Source organism: Lathamus discolor, chromosome 5 (assembly GCF_037157495.1).
Source record: "Lathamus discolor isolate bLatDis1 chromosome 5, bLatDis1.hap1, whole genome shotgun sequence".
Taxonomy (NCBI): domain Eukaryota; kingdom Metazoa; phylum Chordata; class Aves; order Psittaciformes; family Psittacidae; genus Lathamus; species Lathamus discolor.
Window position 1 is genome coordinate 113,665,785 of NC_088888.1, and position 14,990 is coordinate 113,680,774.

The 14,990-nt window shown below is 44.9% G+C and overlaps 2 protein-coding genes across 3 annotated transcripts in view; both read right to left on the reverse strand.

The window, feature by feature from the left end:
• Positions 1-678: 678 nt before the first annotated feature.
• On the reverse strand, positions 679-10,294 carry LOC136015765 (THUMP domain-containing protein 2-like). The gene is given in 11 exon segments (XM_065682169.1): positions 679-997; positions 2,230-2,347; positions 3,784-3,898; positions 4,483-4,554; positions 5,075-5,162; positions 5,439-5,491; positions 6,951-7,028; positions 8,200-8,371; positions 8,373-8,595; positions 9,527-9,659; positions 9,922-10,294. Coding segments are annotated over 11 exon segments (1,464 nt in total). The 5' UTR covers positions 10,015-10,294.
• Positions 10,295-11,964: 1,670 nt separating this feature from the next.
• The window catches only part of LOC136015767 (glycerophosphocholine phosphodiesterase GPCPD1-like), a 44,520-nt gene continuing 41,494 nt past the window's right edge, over positions 11,965-14,990 (reverse strand). For both annotated transcript variants that reach the window (XM_065682171.1, XM_065682172.1), the window contains exon 20: positions 11,965-13,770. In XM_065682171.1, the coding sequence (XP_065538243.1) occupies positions 13,566-13,770 (205 nt within the window). In that variant the 3' untranslated portion in view covers positions 11,965-13,565. The remainder of the gene's footprint in view (positions 13,771-14,990) is intronic.

The window sequence follows — 14,990 nt, forward strand, 5'->3', positions numbered from 1 at the left end:
CCATCTTCCACATTGTGCCCATGGAGTAACATTATCAAGGGAAAAAAAACATTATTTCTGATAGAAAGAAGCTTCTCCCCTTAAAAAAGCTACAGCACACCCGTTAGACACGTGCAAATGCTGCAAAGAATAGAAAAATTAATACAAAGAATTAATACAAAAATAGTTTTATTTTCCACTAAGAGATCTCAACAGAGACATTTCAAACTCATCAGAAAGGAGCTTTAAAATAAAATACAAGACTGCAAGGTAAAACATACATCCAGACCTCAAAAAGAGCTGGAGACTTCTTCAGGTAAGATCTGCTTCCTAAAGAAATATTGAATACTGGTGAAAACCCACTTATATTTAATATCTTCTTTTTTTTTTCCAGTTCTGCAAATGAAGATCTTCTCTCCCAGAGAAAGTCCTCCCAATACCAAGACTCTTTGCCTAAACAATGAGGCCTCTCATCTCATTACAATATTTTATAGTAGTAATACTTGAAACACCAGTAGGCATCTTCCAACTCTCCCAAAAAAAAAGAGGGAAAAGCAGCACCATAGGACATCCAAAGGAAGTGAGGTGAGCTAACAAATACAAGCAGTTGTTTGGATTAGCAGGGTTCCAGGAGATCACTGCCATGCTGCTTTTCAAGTGTACAAGGGCTCAAGTTCACTTAGGCACAGTGCAAGATATCTACTGATTCCCAGCAGTAGAAATCTTCTTATATTTGTATATGAAAGCATCCGTCTTTCCAAGACTAACCCCATAGACACCATCTAGAACCAGAGAGCCAAAACATGTCTGTCTGCTATTGAGAAAGGATTCTTCAACACCATTCACTAAGGAGGAAGAATTCCCATCTGCATGCAGGGCTTTTGCAGTGGTGGTTTCACCTGTGCCATCAGAAATGGCAGCAGCAGAGTCACGTTCAGAACACTTGGTAATGTCATCCATGCGCTTGTGGACATCATGGCTCAGCAGCAATACAATCGTCCCTCCAACACGAAGTAGCCTGGCAATTGCAGGAAAAATAGAGGTTAGGTGCTATCCTGCCTCGCCTTCCTTCATCTGGGCAGAACTCAATACTGCTGACACCTCAGATGTCAGTTGCATTTGACAGATCACCTAAGCATGTTAAGGGTCATGGCTCAACTCAGCAAGTTACATCTCCAAATGGAATTTTAATCCCTACCTTCATAACTCCTCCCAGATTGGAGAACTGCATCCTGTCCAGAAAGCAGATTAATACTAACCATTGATTGTAATCCATTTTTCTAGGTAGATGAGCAAGCACTACATTTGGCTTTGAGAGAGGGTGGGTGGGGAAAGACTATCCTGGCTCTGTTCACTCCAAGTGGATTAAACAGTCTTGCTGATGGAGCTCTCATGATAATGGTCCCTTCCTCACCTCCCCTTCCCAAGGACATACTTTGGGCAGGATGGTCCAGCAGAGCAATGAGACCAGAAGACAAGCACGGCCAAAGGGAGGGGTGGTCAACACAAGATTATGCAAGATTGCCCTGCCATTCTATGGAGCTACCTCACCTTCTTCACCATCTTCCCACCACATTTTGGCACTGGGTAAGTGAGATCAACACCCACTGAACACCAGCCCTACAGAAAGGGGTTGTTTTCAGCCAAGACATAAAGAGGCAGATAGATGGAACTGCCTATTAGAAGCAGCCCACTATTCACTTGGTTCAACTCTGCCACAAAATGACAGCATGAGGGATGAACAGAGGCATCTAACAGCAAACCAGGTGGCTAGCTGGATATTCCAGGACATGCTAACAGAAAGGAAAAAGCACACCACCATTTTCTGGTCTGAGATCCTTCTTGCCAATGCAGGCTGGTAAAAGCTTGGTTGAAAACCCAAAAGGAAACCCTATGATTTTATACAAGCAGACCTCCAGGAAAGGATTATTGCTTTATTTGCCTGGCCATGGTGATCCTCTTCTCTTTCTCCTTTCTGCCTTGTAAAGAACATTTGGGACACGACACACACTCACACCACACACTCATTCCTTGTCAGCTTGCGCTGCCATCAGCACTTTCACAGCTTGCAACACAAGCCACAACAGCCTCCAAGAGACAAGAAAAGGACTCAGACCTTCACAACCTGCACAGGATCAACTACAGAGATCGAGAGTGTTTGAAGCAGAGAAAACGTGAAGATGAATGAACACTTAAAACTGAAAACCATCAAGACACACAAACTCCAAGCATATCAAAGGCCACACATACCTCTCCATTTCCTGGAGAATATCTGGTAGGACCTGTATGTCTTTTGTGATCTTGAACTTCTTCCCAAATGGAATATCTGAAATCACAGCGTCGAAGCTTTCTGAAGGCAATGGCAATGCTGAAGAATAAAGGCAGGTCTTTACATCTGACTACATGAACAATGAGCAGCATCTATGCCCCCATCCACCTTACACAGCTGTCTGATGGCTCTTATGTGGATCATGGACCCACACCCACAGCTCCTTCTGTACTTATCCTCACAAACTACACTTACAAAGCCAAAGTAAATGCAGACTGGGAAGAAACAGATGCATGATAGCGTGGTTTCTCTTGCAGATTCCCTGCTACTGGTGGTATGTGTGTTACTGGTGGTGTGAGAGTAAGACAGGGATGGCATGGTTCCAAACTAACTGCTGCTTCTCAACACACCTGTGCATCTTTACAAACCAAATGCAAAAGAATAGTTAAGCTTGCAAACACTTCACTTAGTGCAGATGTTCAGATATATACGTATGAATGACAAGGAACGACATGTTAAATTTCCATCTATACCCTTTTTTTTCCCCCCCAAGAATCTGGTTACAGCCAGAATCACTTGGATTCTATTGGACTTAGGGTCTATGAAGTATCTCCCCAGAGTTTCTGCATCCTTGGATCAGTCAGCTCTCTTGACCACAATGCAGCACTGCACCCTTGTGGTGATGAAGGCCAGCCACACACTGGCTGCGCTCACCAGAGCATAGTCTGCATATAAAAGGTTAAGACTATGGGTTCTCCATCCCTCAGGATGCTCAAACTCGACTGGACAAGGCCCTGAGCAATCTGACCCAGCTTTGGGTTCTTATTAATAAGAAATAATGTTTCTTTCCCTTCTGGTAAGAAATAAATATTGCAAGGTAAAAAAAATAGATGCCTATTTCATCACCCCTGCACAGGGAAAAACACCCAGCTCTTGTCTGTCACGGATTTCATACAGGACTAATTTAGATCCAGGCTCTGAGGTCCAAATAAGGTCAGAAACTTACTACCTTCCCCCCAGACTAGCACATGAGCTGACAGCAAGCAGATTCCCAATTCCAGGAGAAAGGCATTGTCATTTAAAATACTCCTATTGCAAAACTTTAACAATACAACACTGAGCTCAAGGAATCCCCCCTACTATTCACCTGGTAAATTTAAGTTGCAAGCCACATTTATCTGGATTTGTCCTCACTGTGTGCCCATTAGACAAAAAAAAAAAACCTTCTCGTGTACGTAGTCTCTGTGGTATTCACAAATTTACCATTACGACAGAAAACTACTGCCCATGTCTGACAATTATTAGTTTCAATGTCTTCTCTTGAGTTTATTCTTACCAAAGTTCCCAGGGGTGAGAAGGGGGAAACAAATACTTCTCCAGTCACTAGCACTATGGAGTCACTACTCACATTGCTGAGTGTTAGCTCTACTTCACACGACCTCAAGAGAACCTCCATTACCCGCATAATTCCAGAACCACAAAAACCACTCCAAATATATCTCACTTGGAAAGCCTTTCACATATAACACACACACCTTTCACAGAAGCTTTAAGTAATTCAATCTTATCCATCAGGCCTGCAGTCCTAATATTCACATCTGCACCCTCTAACTGTGAATCACTTATATCAGCACCCCAGTAACAGGCTTCCTGTTCAGAGAAAAAGAGAAAAGTCATTTTGTTGACAAACAGGTGTATTTATTTTATAACCCCTTCTCAGAACTGCCTTGTTGTACAGCTCTTCCAAAACAAAGACCTTGCTGGGAGATCTATCACCACTACAGAGACCCAGACGAGTAGGGGAAGTATGTGCTATCTACACCCCTTCCACATTCTGGTCTGATCAAAATACTTGTAACTTACAGAAATACTGAGGCTATGTCCTAAGAGCAAGACCCCATTGAGCTACAAACAGCCATACCGCTGCCTCTGACAACTGGCTGTCTAATACCTCCCATTGACACCTTTGATCCTAGAATAAGCCCAGGCAGTTTTAAAGGCTCACACAAACCCCCAGGTATAAAACCAGGGCTCAAACACCTGCCTGCACAAATATGCAGCACTTGGATTTACATTCCGGTGGAGGAACATTTGTACTACATCATTTTACAACTGTCTGAAAAGATCAGCCTGGTTTACAGTAATGACTTTGGTGTAACTGCAGTACAGATTTTATTCAATGCACCTACAAGCCACCTCGCAAAGGTCCTGCCTGTTGCCACTGGGATACTTACAGGCCACTCTTTGGCAGCTTCCAGCAGTATCGTTCCCAGCCCACACATGGGATCCAGCACAAAGGCACCAGCCTACAGAAATCATGGGGTTATTGCATGCCAATCAAGACAGACTCCTCTCCCACGACAAACCTTAATCAGGGATGTACAGATCACCTATATACTCCCACTGAACCCAGGGCAATAATTACTGATTTACCAAGCCAAACTTGCCTGTCGGGAGTATCGTAAAAGCATTAATAGCGTCACTAAATACAAGGCATCTACACATCCTGCCTTGAGGTAACATTTAGAGACAAAGAATAGGAGTGGACTGCAGATGGATACCGGCATCAAATTCATCTGAGGGAAACATCACACTCGCTTCTGTTTTCCCTTGGGAGAACAACCTAACAGGGTCTCAAGACTAGACAGTGGAAAAAACCTTGCCATTTACACATCCATTTGTACAAGGAATAACACCTCTGCTGAAAAGGACCTGGGATTACAGCAGAGATCTGGTCAAACAGCAGGTGACAGCACACTCTGATCACAAACACGGCAAACCCTATGCATCTGGGACTCTACATCTTTGCCATTAACATTAACTTACACTGATTTCAGCCAGAGATGCCATGGCCCATGCAATTGTTGACCGCAGTCCTGCTGTCTTGATGTACTCTCTGTTTGCCAAAGGAAGCCTGCAGACAAAAAATCAACATTAAGATAGCAGTAAAACAACCCAGAAAAGCCTGTGTAGTATGAACAAATGAACTAGACACGTCTGCAGACAGACTGATAGAAACCACAGTCTGGCCTACATGCTCACATAAGCTCCAGGCAGACCACAAGACTAATGTGATAGTGCAGCGAATATTAAACCAGAAGATAAATGCTCACAGCGTGTGAGCGAGAGTATTTAGAAATCATTCCTCTTCTGATACCGACAAGACAAATCCAGTGAGGAGAATGCCTACCTGAAAAGAGGAATCCCCACCACACAGTGAACATCATTAAGATGTAGGAAGATCTGAAAGAGGAAACAGGTTACATCAGACACTCTCAACCTGACACAACAATAGCTTTAACTCATGTAAACCAGACACACAAGATGTTCCTACGAACTTCTAACTGTAGTTTTTGATAACAAAAATATATGCTTCACAAAGTTATGATTAATTGCAAGAAATCTCACTAGATAATCTGAAGGCCATTTTAAAGAGGATTTAGCATTTAGGCAAGCTGCAAAGAGAATTCTGTCAGCTAGGAATCCATCAGCAAGCACTTAAATCTTTAAGAGAACTAATTTTTGTGACACTGAATGGATGTTTTTACTCATACAAGCATTTACTCTAAGCAGGGATGTTGGAACTAGATGATCTTTTAGGCTCCCTTCCAAACATAACCACTCTATGATTATTTGCTGCATACTAGTATTCAGGGGTTCAAGCACACCCCTCCTAATTTAAGGGAAAAAAAAACCACAACCACCTCCCGAAAAAACAACTAAAACCAAACTAAACACAAACAAGCAAACAAAAACCCATCAAAAAACACCCCAGGAGTGCTACTAAGGGAAACTTTAGATGGAAAGCACGAATGCAGTCCTTGGAGAAATGTAAGCAGCTCAAAGCAATTGTCCTCCTGTCCCATAGAGAGCATCCCCAAGGATGACTGAGCTCCCCAACAGGTCTTGCATGACTGCAGTCCCTCCCTCCAGAAAGCCCAAAAAGCGGTACTTTTGCAATACCCCAGTCCTCAGCATTTGAAAGGTTTCAGAGCAAAAATATGGACAAGAACAAAATCCCCACTTCAAGATCAATAAAGCTGTTATTTGATGCACAGCCTGGGAAAACCACAACCACTGGATGAACCCAGAGCTCTTACAGAAGGCCTCAGATCTCCCAGCATCCGTGCTGACAGCAACTTCCATACACCAAGCACAGGGATGGAGAAACACCTTTGACAAGAGCTTTTGAAAGAGCAGTGAATCCTTTCCCAGGTCTCCACACAGCTTGCAATGTACAGAGTGCCTTAAGCAAGCTGCTTGTCAGGAGCAGGGTCCAGGAGGAGGCTCTTCCATGAACAGCATTCTCAAGTCAAGTTCCTCAAAAACATGACTTTACTGCTTGCCTACAGAGGCTGCAAGGTGGCCCAATGGCTCAGGTGATCTCCACTTTTAACAGTCATAGTCCAGCTGTTGTTAAGCATGCTGGGTCCTGAGACATTGCCCATATGGATTGTTCCCCTGACTCGTAGGCCCATGATGGCCATTCTCATCGTTATTTAAGTGTTCTGGAAGGCACACACACCATGGCTACCAAGAAGCTTTCCTCAACACTACCTCAACTGTAGTTTAATTCAGCAGCAGGAAGACAAACAGGGAGAAGCCACGGCTGGGAGTGCAAAGGGAGCAGAGAACAAAACAAAAGAGATCAAGGGCGATGTTGGAAGCACCAACAGGCCCTCTGGCAGACAAGCACCACTACCTCTACATCAGGGTCCCGCAGATCAGCCCGCCAGCCACACTGCTTCATGAGCGTCACGCCAACGGCTCTTCCAATCTCCTGCAAGGGGGAAGAACGGTCACAGGCCACAAAAATAACAGAATTGAGAAGATTACAGACCACAGACTGCAGAATCCTTAGAAACACCTGGATAAAGAAAGAGGCTTTCTCCATCCCTAGGAGAACAATTCAGACAAAGACCAGAAGAAGTACAGCAGGCCAAAGTGAGAGAAAGGGGCAGAGAAAACACATCTCTGGACAAAATGACTATCCCTCCGCTGGAGGGCAGGAGGCTGAAGATCAAGTACTGCCCAAACTACAACAAATGGAATCGTTTTAGAATTTTCTTTCACACACAAAATCCCTCATGCTGTAAACTAAATTACCTAAGAGAAAACCTGTGAATGCACAGCTGCAACTCACAATCTTCATGCTTTTATGGCATCTACAGAAACTCTGGCTATCTTTTGAATATGAGAACACACAGCACAAATTTAAGCAAATATTCATGTTGGCAGACTCATGTGTCCCACCTTCCCAAAGTATTTCAGTAGGAAAGAAGAATAACGTAGTTAACCACTGTTATTTTCAAGTAAGAGAAACCTACATAAACTGCAGCTACACATGGTTGTTTGGGGCTTTTTTTATCTTTTTATCTTCTTCATGATAGAAAGGAATTATAGATAGAAAGAGGGCTAGATGGAAAAGGCCCCTGGAAGTCTCTATGCTACCATTCTCTCCAAAGGACCAAGATCCACTGGCCAAGACACATCCCAGGGCTGCACCACCCTCCTGGGGATCAGGTTCTCCCCAGTACTGAACCAGAGCCCACCAAAGCTGCAAGCTCTGGGTTTTGCCCTCTTTTACACTAAGAGGTGTCTGACTCCACTGTCCTTGCAATGGCCCTTTAAGTAGCTGTAAATGACTGTAAGATCACTCCTCAGACTCCAGGGGCCCAGCTACCTCAGCCTCTTACCTTTACTTAACCTTGTACAACGCATTGATTTGAAAAATATCCAGAGAAACAGTGCCCAGTAATTAACAACAGCCTTTGTATTTCCACCTGCTTCAGGTTATCGCAGGTTAAAGGCTTCTTTTTTTGGAGAAAATACAGAAAAAAAATGAGATCAGTTTGATATTCTACAACAAACAACACAATTGAAATGACAACTAAACCACACATCCCCCTTCACTTTCACAAAACTCTGTTAAAACACATACTTTAGCACACCTGTGACGTAAGTACTTTGGCAACTGCTCCACTACAACGGCAAGAAACTCTGAAACTGAAGTTAAGCTGCTCATTCGCAATAGCTTTCTCCCCACTGCTTTTGGAAGAGTCTTCTAAGGAAGTCCCGCTTGCAGTCTGGCAGTCCCCTGCTACCACACACCTCTCTCCAGCTTGTCTGATGTTCCTCAGACACAGTCTCTCTCACTTGTTCTGTTTTCTGCCTTTTAGTTGCAGTATCTGTCTCTTCTGATCTTCTCTTGAGAGGCAATGGGTTTTCTTGAAAGACATCATCTCTTTTACCCTCACACCCATGAAGGTTTCTCCAAAGAGAGATAACGTCCCGCCAATACTTTGGCTCCTCAACGAAAAGACTTTTAATGTCATGCAGCATTTTCCCTGGAAGAAAAAGCCGTTTCAGGTTAAGCAGTTCAGGCTCAACACGATTTTCCTATGGACTGAGAACAGCTGTTAACAGAGACTGTGTTCAGATTTCATCAATATGTGAATCCAGGAACCACAGCAGCAGCGGCACATCACAGGCAGAGCTGAGCTCTCAACACCCACACCAACACCCACATGGCCCCCCAGCAGAGACCCAGGCACCCCTCTGATTACCAGCTCTGCAGACCCAAGATTAAATCATGCAGCGCACATCGAAACTGACGCTCATGGGTAGTCCCCTTGAGCTAGAGATGACAAAAGAGGTACCAGGAATACAGAGGCAAATTCACTTTAAAACCTCGAAGCTGGTCACAAGGGGGACGGGGGAAGTATTTCTACTTCTCGTTTTAAATTTTACAGTGCATTTTACAAGCCCATCTGCGATCTCCCGAATTAAATCCCACCAGCACGCAGAGATCAATCCATCTAACTTGAAGTTCTCATTCCAGCACTGACAGTGAATGTGACCAGAGGAGCTGAAATTCACAAGGAATCTGTGTACTGAACACACACAGTCTGTGCACTGAAGTGACACAAGATACATGTCAGGCCACTTCCCTTCAAAGAAAACGGCTCGTTCCAACGCAAAGGGTCCAGAACTGGACTTCAGCTTCAGGGTGCGGTGTTTGTTACATGCCTTACACGCAGACATGCACGGACAGCGCCAGGAGAACATGAGCTGGTAAGAGATCTAACACAAAACCCTACATGTCCCCTCTGGCAGCTCAAAGCCATTCCTCCTCGGCCCCTCACTGCCTGTTCTTCTGAAAAGTCCCTCTCCAGAGGGGTTCTTGGGTCTCTGTTCTGTTTTACACGCACGACTGGAACCGGGGTTCCCGTTCTCGCACACCCCCCGGAGCACACTGGAGGGGGGTCAGTGCCGTACCTTTATTTCTAGAAACCGCAAGCGCTGTGCGCTTCCTGAGCAGCAGGAACAGCCGCTCTCCAGACCTGAGCTTCCTCAGCTCGCCCGGGGCCGCCTCTGTGCTGAAGAACACCTTTCCCGAGACGCAGTCCACCTCAGGGGAAGAACAGAAAGGATCAACCACGCCGGGGACGTGCTTTGGGCGAGCACCCGCTCAGCTCACCGGGAGTGGCGAGGGTGCACGCCTTGCCCGAGGGGCAGGCATCGCTGCCCGTAGCAGGGCTGCGCCAGCCTCTCGAGGCCCCTTCCCGCCCCGTGTAAGACCCAGACCCGACCCGCGGGGCCCCGTCCGGTGTCGGCTCGCCGCCTTCCCCGCCCAGCCGCAGCGGTGCCGTCCGGCCCAGGCAGCTCCTCACCTCCGTGGCGCCGAGCCTTGCCCGCACCTCCCGCTCCAGGAAGGGCTCCAGCCCGCGGCCCGCCGTGCAGAAGTACCGCCCGCCCGCCGCCATCTTGTCCCGCCCCGCGGCCCTCAGCGGTGAGACCGGCCCGCCTCGGGGCGGCCCTAGCGCGGTGCGCCCGGCCGGGGCCGCTTCACCGCTGACCGCGCTTGTCAGCGGGACGGGAGGGGAGCCCCGAGGGACCGTCAGTGTGGGCGGAGTGCTCCTCGCTCCTCGCGTTGCAGCAGGAGACCGCGCCAGCGCTGCCCATGGAGAGGAGCACTGCTGTGGGGCAGGAGCCGTGTCCTCATCCGCACCGTTCGGGAGACAAAGCTGTAGGACCCGCTGGGGGGGATTCAGCGCCTACAGCCCGGGGGAAGCGCCCGGAGCCAGCCGCTCCCCACCGCAGACACCCTTCTCTGCCGCAGGGTGCGCAGGCGATACGGGGTTAATAAACGTACGAGGGAACAATACAGGGGATTGTATAAGAGAGTTAGAAGAATCCCTTGCTTAAGCAAAAGTATTGTCTGCTGTAAACACCTATCATGCTTACCAAGCGAACAAGGCACAGACTACTGATAAGGGGAGGAGACAGAGGCCTGATTCTACTGATAAGCAACTATGGACAAGGAAATGGGAATGTCTCGGTCTATTGATAAGGGGGAGAAGCTGATGATTTATGGATGAGGCACCGACTAAGCCCTAAAGCCATGCGTGAAGATTAAAAGGTGAAAAGTTTAAGAAGAGGAAGACTCATTTACTTCATCTTGAGGACCCCTGCCCACAGGAGGAAGACTCATTTACTTCATCTTGAGACCCCTGCCCATGACCAGAGGGGGCACTGCGCAGGCGCAAAGGACCTTCTAGCTCGTTATAATACGAAGTGGGGACAGATACTAAATATGTATAGGCGTATCTATACATACATACAGTAATCTAATGCATATGTATGCCTTAAGGGAATAAATGTAAAGGAAAAACGACCCTGGGTGTGCATACTTTGGAGGAACGATCCCCATGCACCTCAGCGCTGAATAAAGCATACCTACTTTACAACTTTAACGAGTTGTGGAGTCAATCCGCGTATCACAGGAGCCTTCATTCTCCAGCCACTGTGTTGCGTGGGACAATGCTCTCATGTCCCCTTCCCACTTGCTTACAGAGGGCTGAGTATGAAGTAACTCGGGTCTCACACACATAGGCCAGACTTCAGGTGGGTCCAGAAGGAAACACTACAAAAGCAGGAGTAGAAAACAAAAGCTTGTTTCACCAGGCACCAGGGATGCAGCATCAGTGCTGAGTGGCCACGTGCTTGTGTGAGGGCACAGGGATGGAACAGGCAGCATCCTCTTTGCCAACACCCGTCTCACTCCGAGCTCCCCCCAGCCGTGCCCACAGTGCTGAGCTTTGATTCCCCGGTGCCTGTTCTGAGCTCAGCTCTCAGAAGTGGCGCAGCAGACAAACGTGTTGAGCTGCAGTCAGGTTTGGAGCGAGTTGCCGAAACAACCGCCCCGTGCAGAAGGCAGTGGGCAGGAATGCACCAAAGCTGTAACGCTGCTCAGAAGCATCACCACAGGGGGTGTATTTATTTCCACCCCACCCCCTGCAAACAGAACAGGCAGATGATGTTTTCTGAGCAACTGAAGGTTTGGAAACGAGTTTCTGAGTGTGCCTAAGCCCTTCTCAGCATCACATTGTGATGAGTCTGAGAGAGTGCTTTGGACTACACAGCCTTTAAGCTGCTTTCACACAAAATAGCTGTCACGTCCAACATCTCAGTGTACGCACTGCCCTGCATTCATGAACAGTAACTCCGGCAGGGGCAGCACACACGTTGGCAAAGCCCTCGAGACCCGTCAAGAGAACCCCCCTAGGGGTATACAAATGAGGGGAAAGAAACAATAAGAATTAATCACCTCAGTGAGGAATCTGGACTTGCTCTAAAACAGCCACAGGCTCCTGATGCCAGGAATCTGGTTCAGGCCCCCTCCCTCCCTCCCAAAAACCACAGTCACAAACTGCCAAGTTTTGTGTGTGTTGTTTATTTTTTTTTTTAAATAAAAGACAGGTTCCAGGATCCTAATCATTACTGTGCTGTTTGTGCAGGACAAAAGAACTTCAAATACTAAAATGCACAAGGCAAGTCGAAACAAGCTGTTTCAAACTGCTCAGCAGTGCAGGCTCAAGCACTTATTTGCAATGGCTTTACTCTTTGTACAGTCGGTTCTATGTAGCAATGCCTGTATATAAAGAATATAGTACATAGTATGGTTTTCATTGTCAATTTACAAGAGAAAAAAAATAAATATTTTTCATTCTTATTATACATTAACACTTCAGTAGAAAGTTACAGCTGTTGTGTTGGCATGATCTGCAACTTCAGGAGGAAAAAGGACATGCATGCCTACCTATTAAGAACTCTAAACTATGACTTTGTAATAAATTACAGAGGATAGATACCAGCCAACAGAATACAGATTATCTGAATTCAGTACACTTGTGATTTTTGCTCTGAGGAAAAAAAAACAAAAACAAAACAAACAAAACCAAACCAAAAATAATCTCCCAAAATACAAAAGCCAACAGCTTGCATTATGTAAATAAGACAAATCATGTGTGGTAAAGCCTTTTCTTCAAATGTCCGTAAATGACAGGCCTGTGGTTTTAGGCAGAGAAGTAGCTGAGTTGGTCCTTGCACCCTTCACACATAACTAGCACCGTAAAGATGCAAGGACCTCAGCAAACACCTAAATTTCATGCTTAAGAACTAAAGCATGCAATTTGCAGAGTTTGTGCATGGTTTATACTCTGTTTATTAAGGTTACTGTGCAAAATAAGATTCTCAACCACTGAAGATGTTTCTCTTACTCTGTTAAAATTATTAACAACACTTCTGAAGCTTAGCAGGCCTGTGTGAGATTAATGAAAGGAAAATCGTACTTGTGGTTCACCCTTGACTGCTATATACAGACACTGTACCACTGAATTGGCAGCGGAGAAAACAACAGCAGCAGTCTGAATGTCCTAAATGAAGTGGGAGAAAAAATGAGTTAATACTCACTGCAGTTTGCTTAAAAATATATAGCTATTTTCCCGTGGCACAAAGCTTTCTGCAGGTGGATCTGTCAGTGCAAATTCGTATACATGAGGTACCAATTTATTCAGGCCAGATCGAATTATATGTATGTTACAATCACTGTCTTCATTTCCTGTTGTCAGAGAGGCTGACAAGCTGTCACACTGAAATAAAATCAAAGTCAAAACAATTTTTCAGCATATTCAATATCAGATCATTGTAAATTTTCCTACAATTTTGTTTCTGAACTTTCACTCCTCAGACTTATTTCTTTAAAAAAAAAAAAAAACACACTTAGTGTTACTTTTTCTTTTTCAAGACGTGAGACTTGATTATAGCAAAAGTTAAAACTAGCTGGAAATTCAAACAATGACTGTAATTGGCTGCATATTGTAACATTGGTTGACATTTTAGTAAGTACTGTCAGGAAGGGCAAACATAGTTATTGCTATCTGGGGACTTAACAAACCAAACAAACCTGAAGGCATAGACAGCACTGTTCCAATGGTGAAAGTTAAATAGATACACACCAGCATTCTACCTAGAATCAGTCCTTTTGCATTTGAACACTCTTTAAGTTATCCACAGAGTTCTCTTCCAGGCAACTGTGATGACATTTACATGGAGATATGGATTTAAAGTGGCTAACTGTGGGACACACACAGCTTTTCAACTCTGGTAATTCTTTCTTGAGACGTTCCAGCTGCTCCACCTGGAATATGTTTGGTTGTTCAGGATTCGAGTCATATATCCTGAATCAATGAGAAAAGAAGAACCACTGATCAATATAACCCAACAGCTCACAATGATGCGGACTGGATGAAGCAACACAGGGGTTTTCCCAATAGAGTGACACTAGGTGTCAGCAAGTCTGTAAAAACAGTATGTCTGAGGTTAATACCTTAAGTTGTGCCACACATGTTGCAATATAATATGGCATTCCTTTTGCACAATGGTTAATATTTTATTGGATATACTCAAGAGGAACCCACTGGCATCCACCTCAGTCTCCTGAAAAACGTGGTTTTACAGGTGGCACAAAGCAGTGAAGGAATACGAGCAGTGTTCCAGGCGTCAAATTTAAAAGCATAAAAGAAATTTCAGAGCCCTGAGATTATTTGAACATGCTGTGATACACTGCTTGTACATAACACAGAACGCAGTTTGTACTTGCTGTTTCAATAAGGATTTTCACACACACAGCTCAGAACCATGTTTTAAAATTACCATTACAACATGAGATGAAGAGTGAAAAAGAAAGCAAAAAATCTGGTCTTCATTCATCCTTAATGCAAATTTAACTATTTTCAATACTATATCCTCTTTTCACTTTCTTGTTTTCACACGTGCAAAAAGGCTGCAGGACTTAACTGTCATCATACCAGACTGTCCAAACCCAAAACACATTCTGAGTTTGACAGTGCAGGCACTGAGCACAGCTCAAATACTACTTTGGTGCAATTCATTACAAAGCGAAAGCATTCATGTTACCGTAATCTAACCTGGGTACAACACTTATTGCGACATCCTGATCTCCCGATATTAATTTCTAACATCAGCATGTTATTTATATCCAAAATCTAAATCCTGGCATCCAGTTACCCTCATGTGTAGCTACTGTGCACAGGTTCAGGTACGGTAGAACTCCAGGTTTATCTCCTTTGAAATGAAAACTTCTGGAAAAAGAGTCTTTCAGAGGCTTAGTCTTTAAGGAATATTCATACTTCCGCTTATGATTCCTTCAAGAAAGCGGTTTGGGTTTACTGCATCCTTTTTCTTTCATACCATAATTTCAAGGTAAGACCAAAAGGAACAAAATGTCACAACCAAAACAATGGAGAGCTATATGATACAGTGCCAAGGTGCCTCTTCTCCCCAGCAAGACAACTAGTGAACTGTTGGCAAGTCCAAGACATCAAAAATAATGATGCAGCTCAAAGAGTGATATAGTAAATGGATTTAAATGAGGAAA